Below are 11,804 nucleotides of genomic sequence, written 5' to 3'. Positions count from 1 at the left end.
AATTGTGTGCAAAATTTGAGTTCATTCCGAGTTGATTTGATATGTTTCGGCGCGAGTTTTTGGAAGTCGAAAGTTCATTAAGTTTGATTTGAGGTGCGTTTCGTCGTTTCGATGTTGTTATGCGTGATTTCAGGCCTCGAGTAAGTCCGTGTTATGTTATGGGACTTTTTGGTATGTTCGTACAGGGTCCCGAGGGGCTCGGGTGAGTTTCGGATAGGTTTGGGTTGTGTTGCGCTCTTTTTCTTATGTTTCGACGTCGTTTCTTCAAGCATAAATAATATCATATTGCACAAATGAGCTTCGATTTCTGCTTTGATTGAAGCATTAGATCCGTATCGTAATTACGGACCCGTAACAAAAACAATCATCGAATTTGGACATCGTATGAGTATTTTATGGTCATTTTACTAAGAATTGCATTGTCAGATTTTTTTCAGATTAATTATACAATTGCCACTGACTTCGTATTTAAAAATCTACACATTTCCAAATATTAAAACTAACATATCGCCTTCATTATAAGGTCAAATGGACCGATTCAAAAGCCTATCTTGACTGCAATTGCACAAGGAATCCATTGAAGGCATCAAAAGCAAGTTTTGCGATCATTGGCATGCAAAACGAGGCAGAACAGCTGGACAAAAATACTTAATATCGAAGATTTATTCATTTGGTCATATTTTGAGTTGGGTAGCTCGAATTTGGACATGTTTTGGAGGCGATTTTCACCATATGGATAGGGTAAGTGTTCTATACTCGATTTGGTTATATTTCATGAATCCATCTTTATTTTTGGCATTTGATTGATGATTTCAAAGTGAAATTTGGGGGGTTTTGTCTAAAATTTCATAAAGTGAAATTTTGAGTTTGGAACATCGATTCGGAGTCGGATTTGAGTGAAAGTAGTATGGTTGGACTCATAATTGAATGAGTTATCGGATTTTGTAAATTTTTTTGGGTTCCGAGGCGCGGGCGCGAGTTTGACGTTTTGATCGATTTTGGGATTTTGATTCAAGATTCGACCTTTATCGATTGGGTTTGTTTCCTTTTGGCATTGTTTGATGTATTTGAGTTGCTTTTAGCTATTTTCTATCCATTCGAATGGTCGTTACGCGTGGGATTGCCTTTTTTTGGAGCATCATTTGGCTTGTTGGGTATTGGATTTGGCTTGTTCGAGTTAAGTAACTTTTCTAAACTTAGTGATGAGGGTATGAAATCCCGTAATACGTGTTATGTGATTGGTATTGAGGTAATGCACATTCTAGGTGACGGGCGTATGGGCGTGCACCATGTGAATTGGGACTCTGTTGCTTCCATGGCACTGTATAGTGGCCCTAGTTTGTTAATATTTGTGTTTTCACCATGCGATAAAGTAATTGTGCTGTCAATCATGCTAAATATCATATTTAGGCTTCATGCTGATGTTGTTAGGACCCATAGTGGCCGTTTCTTGCTGTCATCTCACTGATTTCATTCATATTTCATACCCAGTCATATTTATGCATGCGTATCATATTTTAGTCTCAATTGTTGTTATTGATACATCATATCGTTGTTGTCGGGCTAGTTTTATGACATTGTGAGCCCGTGAGTGAGAGTGGAGAGAGTGATGACTGAGTGAGGCCGAGGGCTTGAGTGAGAGTGACATTTTGGGATCGGGTTGCACGTCGCAGCATATTATATTATACTTTATAGGATCGGGCTGCACGCTGCAGCATATTATATTATACTTTATGGGATCGGGCTGCACGCCACACCAATATATTGATTATATTTTATGGGATCGGGCTGCACGCCGCAACGATATATTGATTACATTTTATGGGATCAGGCTGCACGTCACAGCGATATAGCACTTGGGCTGAATTAGCCCCTTCGGAGTCTGCACACCCCCAGTGAGCGCAGTCGACTATATATATATATGTGGATCGGGTTGCACGCCACAACAGTTATTGTACAGCGCTGAGTGATTGAGTATGCTGAGCATTGAGCATAGTGAAAGAGGATGCGAGACAGTGAGATTATGTACTCTGAGAGTGTGAGTATATGATTCATCTCTGGGATGCATGGCATTTGCATGCACACATGACATACAGGTATAGAAATGCATTTTTCCTCATGCTAAATAGTATCACGTCATTCATGACTTTTTACACACATTGATATGTGGGCATAGAGAGGTATTTTTCACTTGTTATCTGGAAAGAAAATGAAACATCTTATTTATTGTGGAAAGAATATTAGGAAAAATTAAAGTTTTCTAACTTACTCTTATTTTTGGCATTTTGGTAAAAGATTTTGGGTTTTCACTGAGATACTTGAAAAGCATGCCCATTTTCTATAACTGTGAACGAGCTGAGCATCTTACATCAGAGATACCTCTTTTATTACCTGTATTATGCTGTTATGAACTGATGTGGGACATTGGTTTTGTACCCGACCTTGTGTTAGCTCGTCACTACTTTCAACCTAAGGTTAGGTTTGTTACTTACTGACTACATGGGGTCGGTTGTACTCATACTACACTTCTGCACCTTGCGTGGAGATGTTGGGTGTTGTTTTTGTTGTGTTCGATGGGAGCTGGATTGAAGATGTACCTGTGTCCCGGTAGTAGCTGCCCCTTATTCGTAGTATCTTTAGATCTATAAAACTCTATTTATGTACTTTTCAAACAGACGATGTATTTATTTCCTTTCACCTTTGTAAATTCTATTCTTAGAAGCTCATGATTTGTATTACCAGTCCTTGGGAAATATATGAGATTTATATATTTTGTTTTTCTTAGTTGTCTTATTAAATTTCATTGAAATTGGATAGTTGTTAATTGGCTTACCTAGCGGGTTGGGTTAGGTGCCATCACGACTAGTTGGATTTTGGATCGTGACATATTTCCATGCGCTTGAGAATGTGGACCAGATATGGATCAGGTTCCTTATCTGGTTCTTGACATTAAGTTTGTTAGATCATCAAAACATAAAACACGGGTACTTGTAACCTATCAATTTCCCCATTTTTTATGATGGCATATTTATAATTTAAAATCCTACGAAGAACCACAAGGAACCAGACAGTAAACCAGAAAGGTCATTGAGTTTCCCCCTGAATCTGTATTTCCCCGTAATCAGTGCACATCATTATTCAATTATTTAGTTATGCATAATTCTTCCACCTTTTGGCATCATAAAAAGAAGAAAACTAGGTAAAAGCAAAAAGAAGTCCAGCGTGGTTAACTCATGCCACTTGTGTGCACATAAACATGATAGAAAACAGAGACAAAAGAATAATTTTATACACGGCAAAAGGGGAAAAGCTTCCATAAACCAATTTGGATTTTCCAACGGAAGAAGATTCAATGTTACCATCCACAATTCAAAAACAATTACCAACAACAAAAACATCATCAGAAACATTCATAAGAGATGGACACTAGAAAACTGGACACTGAAGGGGACAATACTTATGGGGCACTGGAGGAAGAGGGGCTTGGAGGAGGGGCAAGGGTTTTGAGGACAAGATCCATGCGAGCATTCACGGACATTTGCTCATTGAGCAGTCTTTCTTTCGGGTCCTCCACTTATTTCCTGAGCTCAGCATTCTCCTTAGTCAGGTGGGCAACCTCTGAGTTGTGAGAACTACTAGAACCAGGTGCCTCTTGTAGCTGACTGAGCTGACCCTCAAGAATCGCGTTCCTTGCCTTTAACTTCCTGATCTCCTATGTAGCACTATTATGAGCATTTATCTGTTGAGAGACAGTAGAGGTGTTTCTAAATCCTCTGACCTTGTCAATACACTCACACTTTTCAAGAGTGGTCTTGGAGAAAGTTTGCTTCTTAGTGCCCGCTTTGGCCTATCCCAGAGGTACCTTGAAGAAATCAAAGACCTTTGTGAGAAGAAACCCATAAGGTATCCCATGGTTGCCATCCTTAAATTCTGCCACTTTTTGCATTGCTCAATCATTATCCCAGGAAGATTGATGGTAGTAAAGCTATCCAAGGCTTGCATAAGGACCAGGTCAGCTTTGGACGTAATAGATCTCTCTCAGCGTGGGGAAGCAACACTTTGTTTACCATCTCAAACAGTAACTGATATACTGGAAGGAGTGCCTTCTTATGCACTCGTTCCCCCTGCTGGATTGCCTTATCCTTAACTATGGCATTTCTGAAATTGGAAGAGCATGCGCCTTGAACTGATGACAACCCTTCAGCAAGAATACCCAGAATTGACCCCAACAAGGCAGAGTCCATCACTATGTCAACCCCATTCACCAACACACAGATGTGATCATCTTCAACTTTGAAAAAGTCGGCATAGAAGCTCCACACTTCCTCCTCATACACTTTTGTAACATCATTTGTAAACAAATGAGTCCAGTGTTGAAAATCACAAATTTCCACTAATTTCCGCATCCCGGCAAGCTCCACAATGTCAGGGGCAAAAGTGCGGCACCACAGTACCTTCTGATTTCTCAACTTCCCTTTCCCAGAACTTTGGGATTCTTCAACCTTAGCTTTCTTGCAGGAACTAGATTCCTCATCCACATCCACTTTTATTTTCACAGACTTGCGAGTAGGCTTGCCCTTCTCAACGGACTTTGCAGATACATGTTCACCAGATTCTTTCACCACTTCCTCATCAGAAATTGCACCACCTTCTTTCACTATCTTATCACTAGAATCATCCACCAATTTTCCACTAGAAATAGCATCAGCACTCTTGGTTGGACTCTCAACACTTAATGAGATGTTCTTTTTGGACATGAAGAGAGAGTGCTTCTGCTTCGAGTGCTTGTGAGTTAAGGAACCAGGTTCCTCTTCTGCTTCCTCATCCACATTGACAACAAGGACAACCTTCTCATGTACATCTTTCCCATCCTTCACCAACTTCCTCCTCCTTTGACTACCTTGACTTTTCTTAATAGCAGACTCAAGAGCCTCCTTCTTTTGCAACCTTGTAGTGGGCCGCTTAGGAGTTGGCTATGGAGTTGCAACTGGCTTACTCCTAGCCCTGATAAAGCTAGCAATCACAAGATCATCTAAATCTTCTTCATCATCAGACTGCATCTCAGGCGCCACCATAGACAGAGGCTCAGCATAAAAATGGGGAGATGGAGCAGGATCAATACTGACCTGGGGCTCTTGAGATGACCCCTGAGTTGGATCCTCCGTAGAGGGATCAGGTCCATCATTAGGGACCCCAGTAGTATCATCATGTGCTGATTTTTCAACTGGCACAAGATCCATCCCATCTACTACGGTCTGAGGCTCTCCCCCCTGAGGCTCAGACCCATCTACACCTCCCTCAACAAAAACCCCTTCAGCAGCTATGAAGAGCATGTTTTCTATTGCCTCTTTCTTTTGTGGTTCCATGGAAAACTCATCAGAAGGAGGGATATTACCTATAAACTCAAGACCTGTCGTGGTTGAGTCAGCATTGTCAGGACCAACCTCGTGGTCTTTACTTGAGTTCTCTTCCATGGCAAGATTGGAAATTTCCTGATTTCCCTCTTTGACCATGTTACCCTGTTCACCTTGCTTTTCCGGCGAGACTGTAGGAGAGCTGGTAGCAACAAACCTTTTCGGAGTCGAGGTTTTGCGACTCCGATGAGAACCAGAACATGAGTGGGAAGGTGAAGAGACTGAGTGTGGGGGAGATTCTACTCTAGGATTTGGACTGGTGTTGGTGTTGGGTGAGGAGTCTAATATTGGAGTTTCAACTGGTGAGGACTCGATGGGGGTGTCATTAAGAACACTAGAGTTTTCCTGATTCTCAGTCATGGTGGACTTTACTGAAGAGATTAGTGGCTTGAGAAGAGAGAAGGGGAGGTGAAAATTTTGAAGTTTGATGTGAGGAGTTGTGACATTTATAGATGTATTTATGAGAGATGAGGGACCGGTTAAGAAAAGGCGACAGTTTTTTGGGATCCGGGTCGCTCATTAACAGGTGAGACGTTTAATTTCAAAAGACGCAAAGGAAAGCAACCGACACACTGATGATATAGCATTATTTTTATCCGTTCTAAATTGTGTATGAGAAAAAAAAAAGCTACTAACCTTTGTACAGAGAACCAGGTTCCCTGACAGGTCTTGTAAGTGTAAGCTTAACCCCTTTTACTAGCATGTTCTGCACCAGCTGCTCTGTAATCATCATACATGTCTACATGTAACGGTATAGTAATGAGTTGGACTTTGCCAGAAAACACTTTTAGCTAATTTTACCGGTACATTTCTTTCATAGCCAATCATTGGGGGACCAGGTCCTCAGTTGGGTTTTATCTACCCTAGTGCCAGGTGATTTCTTTCAGAATGTTCTTTGCTCAAATCTTTGGTGAAGATGTCTGCAATCTTATCTTCAGTGCTGCAAAACTTCATACAGATGAGCCCTTTTTCAATATTGTCTTTGAGGAAATGATGACGTACATCAATGTGCTTGGTCCTCTTATGTTGGACTGGATTTTTGGCCATGTTAAGTGTACTTGTATTGTCTTACAAGAGGGGCACACAATCAAAGAATACTCTAAAGTCTTCTAGCTGTTGTTTGATCCATAGCAATTGAGCACAACAAGAGGCAGCTGCTACATATTCCGCTTCTGCAGTTGAGAGTGCCACCGAGTTTTGCTTCCTTGTACCCCATGAGTTGAGACAAGAACCTAGAAAATGTGCCATTCCAGACGTGCTTTTACTGTCCACCAGATATCCTGCATAATTAGCATCAACATACCCAACTAGATCAAAGTTGTCACTTGAGGGATAGTAGAGAACCAGGTCTTGCGTTCCTTTAAGATATCTCAATATTCTTTTAGCAGCCTTCATATGAGACTCCTTTGGATTTGATTGTAACCTTGCACAGAGACCCACGCTGAACACAATGTATGGTCTGCTTGCAGTGAGATACGGGAGTGATCCTATGATGCCTCTGTACATGGTTTGATTTACAAGGGAACCAGGTTCATCCATGTCTAGACGCGTAACTGTGGCAATGGGGGTGTCAATAACTTTTGATGCTTCCATGTCGAATCTTTTCAGCAGCTCTTTGATGTACTTCTGCTAACTTATCAATGTTCCTTTTTGAGATTGCTTTACCTGAAGTCCCAGGAAGAAATTTAATTCTCCCATTATACTCATCTCAAACTCACTTACCATGAGTTTTGCAAATTTTTCACATAGAGAGACAGCAATGGCCCCAAAGATGATATCATCAACATATTCTTGCACAATGAGTAGGTTCCTCCCTCATTTCTTTAGGAAGAGTGTGTTGTTAATTTTTCCTCTTGTACAGCCATTTTCTAGAAGGAATTTTGACAACCTTTCATACCAAGCCCGAGGAGCCTGCTTTAGCCTATTCAATGCCTTGTCCGGTTTAAATACATGCTCAGGATGCTCGTGGCACTCAAATACAGGAGGCTGCTTGACATAGACTTCGTCCTTTAGGAATCCATTCAGAAACGTACTTTTGACATCCATTTGGAATAATGTGAACTCCATATGAGATGCAAAAGTAATAAGAATTATGATATCCTCCATTCGAGCAACTGGATCAAATGTTTCATCGTAATCAATCCCTTCTTCCTGATTGTAGCCTTGAACTACTAGCCTTGCCTTATTCCTTGTTGTATTTCCAAACTCATTGAGTTTGTTCCTGAATACCCACCTGGTCCCTATAATGGTTCGATCTACAGGTCGAGGAACCAGGTGTCATACCTTGTTTCTTTCAAATTAATGTAAATCCTCTTGTATGGCTGTGATCCAGTCTGCATCATTCAATGCTTCTTTGATATTTTTGGGCTCTATTTGGGAAAGAAAGGGTGAAAAGGCAAGTGAGTTTCTGGCTTTTGATCTGGTTTTGAACTCCTGAGTCAAGAGGGGTGATTATGTTGTCAAGAGGATGTAAGCTTTTGTGCTTCTAATTTCGTACCTGAATCTCATTGGTAGAGGACCCAGGTATATCTGACTGAGGTTCTTGGCCGCTACTTACTTCAGCAAGTGGAGTACCTTGAACTTTATCAACAACTCTATTTTCAGCTTCAGTTATTGTGATCGTGGAACCAGGTTCCTCTCCAATGGATGGAGATGTGGTTGCATCATCTTCACTTGATTCCTTGACATGGCTCATCATGTCTACCTTTCCATTTTCAATGTCAATAACTTCACATGGAACCGATAAAGGCTCTTCATCTTGATCAGCATGCCCGTCCTTCTCACAAAAGAGGTGAGACTCATCAAAGATCACATGTACACTCTCCTCAACACATTGAGTTCTTTTGTTGTATACTTTGTAGGCTTTGCTTTGGGATAAGTATCCCAGGAAGATTCCTTCATCACTTTTAGCATCAAATTTTCCAAGCGGTTCCTTGCCATTGTTGAGAACATAGCATTTGCAGCTAAAAGCCCTTAGGTGCGTTAGCTTGGGCTTTCTTCCATTCAGCAACTCATAAGGCATTTTGTTTAGAAGGGACCTGATCATGCACCTATTTATCAAATAGCATGCAGTGTTGACTGCTTCTTCCCAGAAATATTTCGCAATTCCACTGTCAATTAGCATTGTCCTTGCCATGTCTTCAAGAGTCCTGTTCTTTTTTTCTACAACACCATTTTGCTGTGGTGTTCATGGAGTAGAGAAGTTATGAGTAATGCCATTTTCAACACAGAACTCATCAAATCTGGCATTATCAAACTCTGTCCCATGGTTTGATCTAATGCAAGCCACATTTGTCCCCATCTTCACTTGGATCTTCTTGACAAAGGCAACAAATACTTGGAAGGTATCATCCCTGGTTCTGAGGAACAGAGTTCAAGTGAATCTGGAGTAGTCATCCACGATTACAAAGATATATCTTTTTCCTCCTCTGCTTGGCACCCTCATAGGTCCACATAGATCCATATGAAGAAAATCAAGTGACCTTGAGGTGCTGACTTCCTTTTTAGGCTTGAATGAAGATCTGCCATGCTTTCCTTTTGCACAAGCATCATATACTTTGTGTTCCTTGAAGCTTGACTTGGGCAGACCGCGAACCAGGTCCTTCTGGATTAGTTTGTTCAGTAATGAAAATCTTGCATGTCCCAGCCTTTTGTGCCATAATTCAGCATCATCATCAACGACTCTTAGACAGCTGAGATCACCACTTTGCATGGACTCAAAATCAGCAACATAGATGTTCTTGTATCTCTTGGCCACTAACACCACTTCTCCAGTCACAAGATTTGTGACTGTGCATATTTTTGACAGAAATTTCACCTTGTTTCCTTTGTCACATATCTGAGAAACACTCAATACACTGTACTTCAAACCATTGACATAGTACACATTCTTAATAGAGTGAGAGAGTGACTTGCCAATTCTTTTAACTCCCAGAATGTATCCCTTTTTGCCATTTTCAAAGGATACACTCCATCCTTGCAGGGCTTTCAGTGAAAGGAAATCGATTGTGTTTCTAGTCATGTGCTTTGAGTAGCCACTATATATGTACCATTGTTGGTTGCTCCCCTTCACTGCTCCCTGCACAAGGAAATCAAGGGTTAGTTTTAGGAACCCAAATAAGTTTGGGTCCCTTGTAGTGAGGAAAAGGATGAATGAGTGTTCCTTTAGTCCAGGCAGGAACCATGCGTTTTCTATATGAGGGACCAGGTTCACTAGCAGTAATTATGTTCTTAGCAAAAACTTTATTTTTCTGTTGAGACTGAACCCTGGCCTTGCAGTTTTCCTTGAGGTTCCCATTGTTACCATAATGAGCACAAAGCCAATTATCGGGTACAGTAACATACTTGTTGTGAGGGTTGTAGGGAGTCTTCTCCCTTTGAAAACCAATTCCCTGCCTGTTCCCCCCATTATTTATGTACATGGTAGTGAAAGCATCAGAGGACCAGGTCTACTTGAGTGATTTTTCAAAATCACTCTTCACTCGTCCTAGTTCTTCTTGAAGTTGTTTATTTTTCTCAAGCTCAGCGCACAAACTGGACGTCACTGAATTTAACTCACTTTTAAGCTTAATGTGTGCCTCACTTGCAACTTCCTTTTCCTTTTGAGAATTTTCAGGCCTACTCTCCATTTTAAGTTCCTCAATTGTTTCCTTCAAGTCCACTACCACCACTAATAGGTCATCTCTCTCATGCTCAATGTTAGCAACTCTCTCAGTTAAAACTTCTTTTTCCTTTCTTACGCACTCAATGGTCTCTTTTAGGTCTACCACAACAACCATTAGATCATCTCTTTCATGTTTTATATTTGCAATTTTTTTATCTAAGGCATCCTACTATTTCTTTAGGTTCTCAATTTTTTTTTTAAATCAACTACAACGACTACTAGGTCATCTCTGGTCTGTTCTACTTCTTCTAATTCCATAGTTAAAGTATATTTATTATTTATAAGACTGTGATAAGTATCAATTAACACATTTTCCAAAGACATGAGTTTTTAGGAGAATAAGATTTTAGATTTCTCTGAACATCCAGAAAATTTACCTCATCATCGTCGTCATCTTCATCATCATCAGATTGAGCCATCAAAGCAAAGATTGAATCATACTCAGTTGCTTCACTTTCCACTACCATCATTGACCTATCACCATGATCATTTTCTTCTTCAGATTCGCTAGAGGTGTCTCCCCATGCAGCAAGAGCTTTCTTTACAACATTGTCAGCGATATGTTTTCTCTTGAAGGGTTTATCAGGAATCGGGTTCCTCTTAGCTGCTTTGTCTGAGTTGTGCTTGAATTGATCTTGCTTTAGGAGAGATCAGTCCTTGATGAAGTGTCTTGACTTGCCACATTTATGACAGAGGTCATAATATTTTGGCTTGCTAGAACTGCCCCTTTTTGGAATGCCTCCATTCCTGCGAATCATTTTCTGGAATCTTCTTGTCAAGTATGCTATATCAGTATCTTCACCACTTGAGTCATTGCTATCTGTCTTGAGGACCAGGTTCTTCTCTCATTTGGGCTCTCCTCTTTTATTGTCCTTCTTCTTCTTCATTTCATAAGTTTTCAAGTTTTCAACAAGCTCATCTATGGTCAGCGTCTGCAAGTCCTTCGCTTCTATAATGGCGTTCACTTTGCTTTCCCAAGAACTAGGCAGTACACTAAGGATTTTTCTGACAAGCTTGTTTCTTGGAATAATTTTACCAAGAGAGTGAATCTCATTAGTTATGAAGGTGAAGCGAGTATGCATATATTTGATGGATTCATCATCTTTCATCCTGAAGAGCTCGTATTCAGTTGTGAGAATTTCGATCTTGGATTGCTTAACCAGAGTTGTTCCTTCATGAGCTATCTGAAGAGCCTCCCAGATTTCTTTTGCTGATTGGCATGCTGATATCCTGTTATATTCAACAGGACTAATTCCACAAACAAGAATTTTCTTTGCACGAATTTTTTTTTCTATGGCCTTTCGATCAGCGTCATTGAATTCCTTCCTCGTCTTAGGAATGGCTACAGCTGGGTCGCCAAGATTCTTGGTAAGAATAAAGGATCTATCACAGATAACATCCCATACCTCTGAATCTTCAGCCATGATGAAGTCATGTATCCTAGTCTTCCACCAACTATAGTACTGGCCATTGAACCTTGGTGGCCTGTAGGTAGACTAACCTTCTTCAAAGTTTGGTGGAGCAGCCATGAGGATCCTTTCTAGGTGTTAGCCTGATAAAAGAACCCGCTCTGATACCAATTGATAGAATTCGAGGATCCACCAAACTATGCAGAGAACCAAGTTCTCTATTAGTTTCCACAGATTACATACACATAGCAGAAAGTAAATGACACTGAGAGTTTTACGTGGAAAATTTCCAGCTCAACGGGATCAAAAATTACAACC

The 11,804-nt window shown here is 40.6% G+C and overlaps 2 protein-coding genes across 2 annotated transcripts; both read right to left on the bottom strand.

Annotated features, from left to right (window-relative positions):
- Positions 1 to 6,482: 6,482 nt before the first annotated feature.
- LOC108948681 (secreted RxLR effector protein 161-like) lies at positions 6,483 to 7,007 on the bottom strand. The gene has a single exon (XM_018777955.1). The coding sequence runs from the start codon at positions 7,005 to 7,007 to the stop codon at positions 6,483 to 6,485; it is 525 nt and encodes a 174-aa protein (XP_018633471.1).
- A 3,915-nt stretch (positions 7,008 to 10,922) lies between these two features.
- On the bottom strand, positions 10,923 to 11,501 carry LOC138902308 (uncharacterized). Its single transcript, XM_070190153.1, has one exon. It carries the CDS (start codon positions 11,499 to 11,501, stop codon positions 10,923 to 10,925), a length of 579 nt encoding a protein of 192 aa, XP_070046254.1.
- Between the last annotated feature and the right edge of the window lie 303 nt (positions 11,502 to 11,804).

This window comes from Nicotiana tomentosiformis, chromosome 12, assembly GCF_000390325.3.
Source record: "Nicotiana tomentosiformis chromosome 12, ASM39032v3, whole genome shotgun sequence".
Lineage (NCBI taxonomy): Eukaryota > Viridiplantae > Streptophyta > Magnoliopsida > Solanales > Solanaceae > Nicotiana > Nicotiana tomentosiformis.
This window is presented reverse-complemented; position numbering and strand designations above follow the sequence as displayed.

Excerpts from the sequence above, each read along its gene's own strand:
- LOC138902308 (XM_070190153.1), bottom strand. The coding sequence starts at position 11,501 with ATGGCTGAAGATTCAGAGGTATGGGATGTTATCTGTGATAGATCCTTT.
- LOC108948681 (XM_018777955.1), bottom strand. The coding sequence starts at position 7,007 with ATGGAAGCATCAAAAGTTATTGACACCCCCATTGCCACAGTTACGCGT.